Source organism: Vicugna pacos, chromosome 16, assembly GCF_048564905.1.
Source record: "Vicugna pacos chromosome 16, VicPac4, whole genome shotgun sequence".
Lineage (NCBI taxonomy): Eukaryota > Metazoa > Chordata > Mammalia > Artiodactyla > Camelidae > Vicugna > Vicugna pacos.
The window spans coordinates 52,291,036-52,303,592 of record NC_133002.1 but is presented as its reverse complement, the minus strand read 5'-3'; the positions used below and the strand labels follow the sequence as shown (position 1 = coordinate 52,303,592).

The 12,557-nt window shown below is 42.0% G+C and overlaps 1 protein-coding gene across 5 annotated transcripts in view; it reads right to left on the bottom strand.

Annotated features, from left to right (window-relative positions):
• The window catches only part of CEP112 (centrosomal protein 112), a 371,189-nt gene that overhangs the window by 32,847 nt on the left and 325,785 nt on the right, over window positions 1-12,557 (bottom strand). For 4 of the 5 annotated variants that reach the window (XM_072939445.1, XM_072939447.1, XM_072939446.1 and 1 more), the window contains one exon: window positions 5,520-5,609. In XM_072939445.1, the coding sequence (XP_072795546.1) occupies window positions 5,520-5,609 (90 nt within the window). Of the gene's footprint in view, window positions 1-5,519; window positions 5,610-12,557 lie in introns of those variants that run through there. The other variant, XR_012059795.1, reaches the window with a different exon arrangement.

Here is a 12,557-nt window from a genome sequence, read left to right as displayed (position 1 = left end):
AAAATAAAGGACTCAGTTGGTATTCTTCCTGCTTTGGCCTTCTGAGGGCATTTTTTGCGGAAGAGATTTGCAAGGGAAGTCTGTCCTGCTTTAGGGACAAGCAGAACGGTGGGCATTTGTGACAACAGGGATGGACCTAGAGGGCGTTATGCTAAGAGAAATAAACTAGGCAGAGAAAGAGGCTCTCACTCATCTAAGGAGTTAAAGAAGGAAAAAGTCGAACTCATAGAAACAGAGTAGAATGGTGATCGCCAGGGGCTGGAGGGTGGGGGAAATGAGCTGCTGGCCACAGGGTACAGACCTTCAGATATGAGGTAGTTCTGGGGACCTAACGTACAGCATGGGGCCTACAGTTAGTAATACTGTAGGTGCACTTGAAATTTGCCGAGAGAGTACATTTTAAACTTTCCCAGCTCACACAAAAGAGTAACTATGCGAGGTGATGGATGTGCTAATTAACTTAATTGTGGCAATCATTCCACAATGCATATCTAATCATCATGCTGTATGTTTTATCTCCATAAAGCTGGAAAAAATTACTGGAGGGAAAAAAAAGAGGAAAGGTGGGCTGGCAGGAGCTGGAGTATCCTGGTCCCTCTTGGTTTTCCCTGGCCTATGAATCCTTTGGTGCAGAGTGTCTGGGGAAATAGCCAAGGGTCCACAGATAAGCCAGGAGAAGGCTCAGTAATCCTGCTCATCCCAGATGAACGTTATAAAAGAATATCTTTCATATTTGTTTCAACATGGACAAGAATACGTGCAGAGAAGTCCACTTAGAATACGTTTCAGAGATGCATTAGGAAGAATCTGCCAATCATTGCTCAAGGTCAGTGGCTCTTGGAACTCTTCATCCCCAAACTCCCTGTAGCGTGTGATGCTGCTAATCCCCCTCCCCTCCTCCTTCATTTCTTTTGTTCTGCCATGAACTCACTGGGCACCACATGGGCCAGGCTCTGGGCTAAATGCTGAGACAGAACGGTAAATAGGACACAATCCCAGCTCAGGGACCCACTGTCAAAGAGCAAACATCTACCAAGGGAGTCTGACAGGAAAGCCTTTAACGGAGTTCCACAGAAAGCGCGACATGAGCACAGAGGAAACGGACATGGAGCGGGCAAGACTGTTTTGAGGATAAAACTCAGAAAGGCCCTATAGCACTTCAGTTCAACAGGTGCTGGTGGAAGATGGTGGGCAGCATCCATGTTGCGTCCTTCCCATAGCCTGTGATCTGAGGCTCTAAATCTTTTAGAAGAAAAAGAACTTCCTTTAAATTCCCTGCCTGAAACCTACGTTTGATACATATCTCCTCTGCTCTGCTAGACTGTAAACTCCTTGAGGGCAGGAACTATGACTTATTCATCTGTATTTCTTCTCAGTACCTGCTATGGTTGAACACAATACGCCTGTCAAAGGAGGGAAACGTTGAGTGAAAAAAGTACGACCTTGCTGTGAAATGCACAGCATTGTATTTTATTTATTAGGTCCTGAAGTATTGTTTCTGCTCACTAATTTATTTAAAATAATCTTCTGGGAAAGTGAGTGATCAGTATAATCAAAGCTATTCATACTTTCAAAACTTAAAACACCCAGTTCAAAGTAGGGGTTTTGTTACATGTATATTATTATCTGTATTATATTAGGTTCAAGTCCGACATTATTTAACGCCTTTGTGATCATTATATGCTTTCTTTGTATGGTGTTAAGAACACCAAGTAAAATTTTAGACTATTTTTTCTTCCCTCTCTTTTCTGTAATTTATTAGACTGAATTATTTTGGCAAGGACTAGCAAATCACTTAATCTCTCTGTGAATAATAAAACATTGTTTGTTTCCGAAAATGAGATTAAGTTTTATATATAATCTGAACCCAAGTGTTACATGGCAGAGGTCCATTTTACACAGTGCTCAGTATAATGGAAAGTAAGATCCCGGAGTGGGCAGCCTGCGTCCAGTCCTACCCTGGGTCTGCCACTGCCACTTTCCTGATGACTCGGTTTCCTTGCATGCTGAGGGAGTTTGATCAGAACTCTGATCTCCCTTCCTTCACTGCAATTATGGGATTCTTGCTCGGATCTTATCGGAAATTAGAAATTATTAACTCCTGGTATGAATAAAAAGAATGATTTTTTTAATTTACTATTTATGGATTACAGGAAAGATATGTCTCTGGAAGGCTGACTTAGATAGAAAATTGGTATTTGCCAATTCTATTTGTGTTATCTTGACTCCACATAAGGAGCGAATTAACCCTTTGTATCCACGATGAACGAGCCTGCCCTGGGCACTCCGTCGACAGATCTGCGGAGGGCGGGGACTTAGAGGAGACAGCTGATGACACTGAGGCAAGTGGTGGGCAGCAAGGATACCACCCATCAAGACCTGCTGAGAAGCAGGTTTTTGTTTTTAATTAAAAACACAACTTTTGGAATGCCTCATTCATTTTTTTGTTTTTATAGAATCAAAACACAGGAATTTTTCTTAAATGAAAAACAGAAACAGTTTAACTCCCCTCCCCCCTCTTTAAAAAAAGCAAGCAAGTTAAAATAAAAGCAGCCCAGGAAATTGTGTTTTGTAATTCTGCCAGTTTCAATTTTGATTCTTTATGCAAATAGTATCAGGATAACAATATTTGGTTGAAAAGAAAGGGAAGAAAAGTTCCAAGAAGCTGTTTTGCACACATTTTGGTTGTTTGATTGGCTAATGTCAGGCTAGCTACTGTTATCTGGCAACTGCTTTGACAGATGCAAAAAAGAAAATCACAAATAATTTCACATTTTAAATATCCTCAGTCAGTGCATGATGTAAGCAGACCCTAAAAACTGTACATGACGATACTTCTGTAGGTCGAATTATTATTGACTACTTCTATGAGTGTCACAAATGGAAAGGTCAAATTTAGATAAAATAAAAGTTAAATCAACTTAAATAGAGATGAATAGTACCTATGTAGTGCCCATGTTTGGGTCTTCAGTTTTACTGAAACAACTAGCATTTTTGCTTCGTTATATACCCTAGAATCTTGTGGAAAGAACCCAACTTTCATGGTTGCAAAGATTATGAAATACTCAACTTCACCCTTGGGTATTTCCTGACATTTCTTTGCTAAACTGCAGCCTAAGAGAAGATATCAGGAATTAGTGTAAGAAATAGTCTAGAAAGCTATTGTCACTACAAAGATGAAAGCAACTTTGATGATCAAAAAGAAGTCAATAAAATAAGACTGAGAGTGGTTCCTGAATCCTTCCCTATTGTTCATTTGGGATTTCTTAATTTCCCTACTCTCAATATATTATGGAATTTTCTGTGTGAAGTTCTGCCATGAATTAGAGTGATGTCAACAAAGTTTTACCTTAAGTCATATTTTATCACAAACTGGAGAAGGCCCAGTCCTCCAGGGAGCACCGTTTCCTGCTTTTAAGATGCTTGTCTCATCTGAGTTACAGGCACCCCAGCCAGCCAGGGGAGCTCAGCTGACCTCAGTGACAATTAAGCCTGTGCCGGTCCCACCTGAAGGCCAGGCTGCCATTTAAGGAGGCATTTTCACCTGTGGCCAAATCAGCTCTGCTTCAGTCCCCTTTGCTCTTTGCTGTTCTCTGCCCACTGAGAGCTAATGGCATTGTCTACTGTGCCAGGTGTCTGGGGCGGTGTGTTTGTTTTCCCGCCAACCTTAATAAATCCACTTTCCCTGTCACTGCTATGCAGCTTTTTTATGAACTACAAATGCTGTAACTTAAAAACAGTCATGAGAGGAGCAAAGGTTTGGAATTCAGATAAACCAGGATTTGAAGCCACCTGTACTATTTACTAGCCATATCATCTTGGACGAGTCACTCAACGTCTCTGGGTTTTAGTGTGCCAGCTGGGAAATGGGGAGGACTTTATATGGTCATTTGCAGGATAAGTGAACTGATATGTGTAACGTTTCTTGTACAGTGTCTCTCATCTTGTAGGCCTTCGATGAACACAGTTATTATTAATTTTTCATACTAGCATTAGCCTATTATCAACTGTATGACATACACTGTTTACAATGCATAGCCTAGATACATGATACATATGTCCATACATGACTCTATATGATGCAGGGTACACATTAGACAGTAGAAGGAACTGTCGGAGGTCAGCTCAGTTCAGTAAGCATTATTACTCGGCATCTATTAGAGGCTTACGCCTGCCGTTTTGTGCAATCCTCTACTGCAGGGTCCTGTTTGTGAACAACTCCAGAGATGACAAAAGTTTCCCCCCAGTCCTACTTCAGTGCTTACTCCTCTGACAAGGTCACAATGACCTAACCCAAGATCCCTGTACTGAATTTACTTCGAGACAGCCAAAGTGTAAACATCTGTCAATACCTACGGTGGGTTCCGTCCATGAAGACTGGGGCACGTAGAAGACTGTCAGCCTGACGTCAATGCACTTATAAAAAGTTCCATTAAGACTTATGATCTTAGGATATGTTGTCGACTTTATAGTTTAAATTTAGTTAAATTTAGTTTCAATTTAAAAGAATTGGATGAAAATGATGCTGTCATTTGAAAATGAAATAGGTCATTAGCTATTGTCATAGCCAGATCATTCTGGTTATATTAAATTACTTTTATTAACATAATGGAAAAGAGGAGAAAATTAAAGTTCAAAAGAAAACATGATTTATGTCTCTAAGTACAATAATGCCCATTTGCTTTAATATGATGACATGGCAGACACTGTCGGCTGCATAGCCAACATCCGGTACCCTCTTCCTCATTCATGTTATCCTTCCTCCTGTAATTCCAGCACCAGCAGGTAGGTCCTAACTGGTCTCGGCTCATTTTGGTACCCTTTCAGAATAGATAAACAAGATTATACTGTAGAGCACAGGGAAATACATGCAAAATCTTGTGGTAGCTCGCGATGAAAAAGAATGTGACAATGAGTATATGTATGTTCATGTGTAACTGAAAAATTGGGCTCTACACTGGAAAGTGACACAACATTGTAAACTGACTATAACTCAATAAAATAAAATTTAAAAATATAAAAAATAAAATAATTTTGGTACCCTCTGTCCTCTTGTCAGGGATTGGACATGCCAGGCTGAGCATGTGATCTGTTCTGGCCAGTGAGATGAAAAGGAAGGTGAGTCTGGGTGGTGGTTCTGGGGCAGGTCTCCTTACCTTTCAGAAGGGGACCCCAGAAATGTACAGTCCCTTTCTGCCTCCAGATATTACTAGATCTGCATGGGATGTCTGGAGCGGCTGTGGCTACCTTGGAATTGGTTTTAGGATAAAGCCAACACAGGAGCTAGAGCCATGAGGATGAGAGAGCAGCAGAGCCAGGGCGCCAAGGCTCTCTGCCCAGAGCCTGCCCTACCTATAGACTTCCGGTTTTGTAAGGCAATAGATCCCTTTGCTGTTTATGCCTAGCAAGGGTGGAGCATTCTGTTACTTGTAGCCAAAGCATCCCAGTGGAAACAGGACATATATAAGCTCTTTGACCTAAAGAAAGCAAACAAACAAACCGGCCAGGCGGGAGGGTACCTGTTCCTGTGACTCCAATTCCTTGTGCTGCAGTTTTTTCTCTACACATCGCACTTGATTCGAGCGGTTTTCTAGTTCATCTTGTAAAGCCTGAAACAATGTAAGATAAACACAACACATTAAAAATTAGTGCCCTTGAAAAAAAGAGTTTTATTACCTGAACTGGTATTATAAAGGCTTCAGATCTCTAGTCTATTCCTGCTCTTCCAAAGAGTTTTCTCAGGCCCAGATGTTTTCTACTTTAGGAATAACTAGTATTAAAAATTCCAAACTTACAAAACAGACACATTAGCAGGTGTCAGTTTATCTTATAAAAATAACTCCTATGTTCCCAGCATAGACCTACAAGCATGTAATAAAGCGTAAAGCTATTGCTAATTAAGATAGCTCTGTTAGTACCCCTGCAAGGTACACACACACTCTGAAAAGTGTTGTGACAGCTAGGAATTGTAATATTGGACCAACATGACATTTTTCAAAATTACACTATGGTAATTTGAGTAAAGCACAGTAACCCTAAAGGAATTTCTTTATTAAGCCATTGAAGATGCGTGGACTTTGAGGAGCCTATAAGAAGCAGACAGAGATGAATTCTTTCAGTTGCCAAGTAGCTGCTGGAAATCAAATAGAGGTTAATCTGGGAGGAATTTAGGAACAACAGAGATCAATAAATATCATTATGACAATTACCATTTTAAGTAAATAGGTGAACTAGAGAAGAAACAGGATCCAATCAAACAATCCGATGTAATTACAGACATAATACATGGAAAATTACAATGAGCGGAACACATGGGATGGTGATTGCAAAGATGCTAAATGGATTCTTAAAATAAAATTCATTCAAACTACTGAGTTTCTGGTCAATGTTAAGAACTGTGATAGGTACTCTAGATAAAGCAGTAAAAGAAAACAGACCAAAAAAAAAAAAAAAAGATTCCCTGCACTCATGAAGCTTCCATTATCCTGGGGGACAGACAACAAGCAAATGGTAAGTATAATACATGTCGGTGACAAGTGCAGAAGGGAAATAAAGGGGAGGAGGATATTCTGGAGTCGGGCAAGGAGGGGTGCTGCAATTTTAAACAGATGGCCCAAAAAAAGCTAATTGAGCAAAACCTGAAGGAGAAGAGAGAGCAAGTCACATGGAAATCTGCAGGAAGAACCTTCCAGGCAGGGTACCCTGTACGTGCAAAGATCCTGGGGTGGCAAGTTGGAGGAAACCAAAAAAGGCCAATGTGGTGAGCAGAGAGGAGCAACAGTGTCGGGTACATAGCAGGGGTCAAATCACATCAGGTCACGTGAAGCCTCAGAGAGCAGTCGAGGACTTTCCATTTTATTCAAGGTATATGCGAGGGTTGTGGGCAGAGTTGCTTTGGTTGCTGGGAAGAATAGATTGAAGATGGATACGGGGAGAAGCAGGGAGGCAGGGTGGAGGCCATTGAAACATACTGGGAAAGGGTGACGGAGAACCGGACCAGGATGGTAGCAGCTGGGGGTGAGGGAAATGTCAGATTCAAGACATGTTCAAAGATAGAGATGACAGTCCTGAGGCATGGACGTAGAGCATGAAAAAAAAAGACCCCAGGAGCTCAGTTTGCGGTTTGAGCAGGTAGAAGACTGCAGTTGGGGGAGGTTAAGGAGGGACAGGTGCAGGGGAGAAGATCTGGAGCCGAGCCCGGGATATGTTACGTCTGGAATGCCTGTTACACATCCAAGCGCAGGTGTTGGGTAGCGGCTACGTGCAGCAGTCTGGAGCTTAGGCAGAATGTCTAAGGCCATATCCACTAAAAATTCTTTCAGTGCAATTTCAGTCTTTTCTACATATAGGTATAGACAGTGGTTCTTAGCCTCTTCTGGAGTTCTAGATCCACTGGAGCATCTGGTGAATGCTATGTTGTCACTCACCACATAGAAAAATATGCTTCTAATTTTGCTTGTGATTTCCACGGAGGAACTCCAGGCTAAGAACCTCTAATTAAAAGAGTATAATGGTTTGAGAATGATGTTAAAAGTGTTAGGGGCTCTTTGATATTATACTTGATTATAAAATCCATAAATCAACCAAGTCTGACAATGAGCTTGAAACTCTCTATTTTTGTTTATAATTCTATTATCGTGGTCTGTTTCCAAAATGATGAATACAATTGTTCCTATGCTTTTTGACCAAATAGCATTTTTTCCCTCTTGATAATTTTTTTTTAACCAGTAAGTAAGCTGTCATCAGCTTGTGACAAAATCAGGGAGAGTGGTGATTACTAACTGGGAAGAATATCTGTCCCTGTTTCTCCGCTCCCACTCTTTTCTGCTCTCCAGTCCTTCCTCATACTGCTGTCAGAGTGACCGTGTTGAACCGAAATCTCATTATTCACTCCCCCACTGAAATGCTTAAACGACACTCCGCATGCCTGAGATACAGCTCAACCCCCCGCGCGTGGTACTCAGGGAGCTTCATCCCCTGGCTCGGGTCGCGCGGAGCCGTATGGAGCCCCGGTGTCGTGCTGGTGTCGTTGCTACGATCGCTAACAACAAGAGCTATCATCGACTTGAGTGGGCTTCATTTTTAACCCTTGCTGCAAACCTGTGCAGTAGGCATTTATTATTTCCTCTGTGTTGGAGAGGACATGATTGAGGCTCAAAGAGGTTGAACAGCTTGCTCAGGTCCACATGGCCAGTAGGAAGGCTCTAGGCTGGAATTTCCAGATCTTGACCAATTTCAGGTTCAGTACGTTTGTGCTAATTCATGCTAATCCATCTCTTCTCCTTGCCTGGAAGCTGCCCCATCTGCTGCTCCTGGATGGTGTAATCCCCGACCTATCCCGAGAGTCAAGTCTGGCCTCCTCTGGGCTTTTATCCATCTAGTGTTTAAGAGAATCAGTTTCCACGTCCGCGTGAGACTGGGGGCACCTGAAGCTCAGGGCTCTCTCCTCTTCACATCTGCCAGCCTCGTGCTAAACCCACTCAAGGCCTGGCACACATGACACTGAATCCGTGTTTGGGAAGGAACTAACACATATCTGAACTATTTTCCTGAGGAAATTTACTTCAATCATCAGGGCTTCCAATTGTCCTTAATATGGCACCGTAAACTAAAGTTTATTATGTTTCTTAAAATAGGGAACATATAAATATATCTTCCCAAGATCTCTATCTTTACACATACATATTATGTACACATATATGTATATATATATATATATTACTTTTATTTGTAAATAATATATTGTCTGGTTTCTACCACAACAAAAAACCAACGCTCTCTTGATTTTTGTTTTTAGTTTCATTTCACAGAAAAAATAAAAGAGACATGCATCTCCCTTGTCTTTTAAACAAAAAATCGTTCCCTACCTCCTGCCTCATCTGCATCCTGCATTTGGCCAGCAAACCCTCGGGGGCAGCCCACACTCCGTGCCCGTCCCCTCCTCCCACCCTCTCAGCCCCCATCATCCTTGCCTCCCACTCCTATCCCTCACTTCCCTGAGCCAGAAGCCACTGCTGTTCCTCATTCCATGGCAGTATTTGGCCCTGTTCATGCCCCGACTGGCTTCTCCCCTTGAATCCTGAGGAAACAATTCTGCAGAGTGAAGCTGGGGGGTGAAGCATGGAGGCTGCTATAACGGCGAGGGCCAGATGCCATGAGGGCGGGTCCAGGAGGAGGGGGATGTGGCAGAACCATTAATGGGGCATCAGGGAAAAGAGGGATTCAAAATACCACAAGGCTTTGACCCTGAATGAGCAGAGAACTGACAAAGGGATGGGACGAGGAGCCAGTCAGAGCAGAGTGGGGCAGGGTGGTCATTGACAAGTTGAGTTGAAGGTGCTGGTGGGATTTCAAAGGGGACTGATCACGCTGGGAAGGTGGGCTGGAACAGTGGAGAGGGGTCTCTGACAGAGGCGCAGATGGAACACTTCCCCGGGGACGTCAGTAAGAAGAGACGAGGTTCTGAAACCCACATAAGAGTGAGTGGCAGAGGGCAAGGAGACCAAGAGGCTCGGTGAGAATCCCAGGTGCAGGGGCGACCGGGGAGAGCTCAGCGTGATGCGAGTGGGGTCAGAAGGGTTTCCCAGAGGACAGGTGACAGAGCTGCCCCTTTCTCTGTACTTCATATAATGAGGAGACTAATTAAATCTACTATATTTTGTCAATATCATCAAAATAGAAGTGAAATTACATTTGCTTTTCAAAAAGGTACCACTTTTCAAATTTGCTCATAAGTTGAACTAAAATGTAAAACATGTCATCTTTCTAAGGTTAATCAGAGAAAGCAGTATGTCTAGAAATTACTTCTAATTTCTATTAAAAAATCAGTTTAAAAAACTGAAGAGTAACCAAGTAATATTCCACTTCCAAAAAAGTTAAAATGCACCAGATGAAAGGAGAACGACAGTTTATATTGACAGCTGTTTCTGGCCTCACATTCTAAAAAAATTATTAGGTCATTAGACTTTCAGCCACAGAATTTGACATAAGGACCCTGTGAACATGACCACAACTACTCAAAGCACAAGCAGGAACTTTCTTTTAAGTTGTGGCTTCTTTATTGGAAAACCTTCAAACCTGACATTTGACATACACACACAAAGCACAACTTTTACTTTACTCTTGAGAAAAGCCCAAGATAATTAAAGAATGGAACGTCCAACATTGGGTCAAAAATTATAACACAAATTCCAAGTTGAAAAGCCAAACTGTTTATTCTGCAAGAGAATTACCTCTTTCTTAGCTCTGCTGTGTTAACTTGCATCGCTACTGGAAGGCAGTTCTTTGCTCTCAATTAAACCTGCCTTTAAACGTCATGCGAGTCGGCTAGGCTTGCTGTGGGAAGCTACGCTGGGCCAACTTTCAGAGCGCTTTGTGTTGCTTAGGAACAAAGAATGACATTTTCCAGAAGGAAAACGTAAGTGACATAATTAGCTCCGGAAGAACAATGAGGGCATGGCACATTCCTTAAAAGGGAGCTTGTTGTAGGACAATTTGATTTGTTTGTTTAAAATATGAAAATAATTAGAGCAAATTAAAGTGGGAAAGATTTTACATGTTAATGGACTTTCCAGGGTGAGGACAAGCTGCGGTCCTAACGGCCCGCTGAACGGCTCCTGCGACCGTAGGAGGGCTTTTATGTTCACGTGGGAAAAAAGAAGAGTGTTATAGTCAATGCTATTTTCATAAAATTTATAAACACGATTCAAAGCAGCTACTCAACTCGTAACGCCGTGCGTTAAGGCATTACGTGAGTTACTAAAGAACAAAGTTCCTCTTGTATTTCAATTGTAGCACCAATTATACAAACATGAAATGATGGCAGATACATGCCTTTTAATCATGGACCAATGAAATGAAAGTTCATTTAAAGTAGAAGGAGGTTAAAAGCTATTCAATAAAGGAAGACTTCATTGGAAAGGAGAAATACTGTGCTGTAATGATACACAAGATATGATCAAAATGTTCCCAGGGCACAAAGTATGACAGGGAGAGGCTTTCAGACTTCGTATTTTAGTAGAACCAAAAGTTTTTCCAGAGATTTCTGACCTTACCTTTGGCCAGACTCTCAGCCAGGTCTTTGTACGGGGCTGGGGATGGGGGGTGGAGGGTGGGCGTCCGAGATGACATGTCTGAGCTATGGCCTTACTGCCCTTTCTCAACAGGCTGGCAAATTCGGCTTCCACTCATCACCCAGAGTATCTGTTTTCCACGTTCTCACCGGAGAATATGATCTCGAACTCCCCACCTTCCCATCTTTACCAAAACCTCAGTTGTGAGGAATGTGAAAAAAATCCACTTGCAAATCAAAACAGAATCAACAGTATAGAAGTCACTCTTCTCTGGAATCACCTTTTGGGGAAACACTGGCAGCGGAGTGGCCTGGGGACACTCTGCCATCCTCCGACAGGTAGACTGTATAACTGTGCTCTCCTACTGGTTAAGCGGTTTTGAACCAGTTCTCACTGACCCGAAATTCAGTGTGCTTTACACTTACATTTCTGGCTTATTCTGTGTTGTCAAGTCTTGGCAAATCCCTGTATCTGGCCTTTCTCAAGGCATCACGAGGTCTACGGGCACGTTCTTCTGTGCCTGCCATCCACTGAGAGGCGAAGGGTAAATGGCACCTTTCCTGGGTTCTGTCCCAAGTGGGAACCCTGAATGTTACAGTGTTCTTTTATTTAAAGGGACTGCATTAAAGCATGTGTAAGAAAAAGACTGTGGATTAAGTTTTTTTTTTTTTTTGTCCTATAGAAGTGTAAAGCTGATTTTGAGGACTCTGGGTGAAGTCTGTGGTCAAGAATCAGGGAAGCGGGTGAGTCTCTGCCAGGTGACATGCAGACACGGCCTGGCTCGCAGCAAGCTCCACACAGCCAAGGAGTTACAAGAGAAAAAGGCAGAGTATTTGTGCTAAGGATACTGCCAAAAAGAAGTCAGCCTGGCACACTGCTCAAGCTGGGTGGTGGGTGATGGGTTCTTCATACTGTTCTCCCTACTTTTGTGTATGTTTGAAAGTTTCCATAATAAAGAATAAAAAAAATTATTTTAAAGCTTTTTTGGCCTAAAAAACATGATGTCACCATATCCTTCCTTTCATGAGGTTTGGATTTACTATTTTACTTCAGAGAAAACAGATGATTCATTCATCCTTCAGTGAGTAGGAGGGATGGAGAAGGATTTCCCCATGTGTATTTTGGACATAAAGCAAAGGAAGCGGGGAGCAGGGTGTTCATATTTTGACCTAAAGAGAGGTAACTGGACAGGGAAGGCTTACTTAAATTTTTATTTAGATATAATTTACATACAGTAAAATTCCAGGTTTAAAAAAAATGGTAACGGCCTGTTTTCCAGTAAAAACATGTAATATGATTTAAAAGTTTGTGTCGTAAAGTATCTGTTAAGAATATCAAATCTTGATATAAACCGTCTTCCACTGACTGGTTTATCCATCGAACAGAACTGACACTTGATAGATGACCACAGAGAAGAGGCACAAATTACAAAGGGGAGGAGAACTGTCATTTGAAACTTAGCTGCCTTTTAAATAACGCCCACAT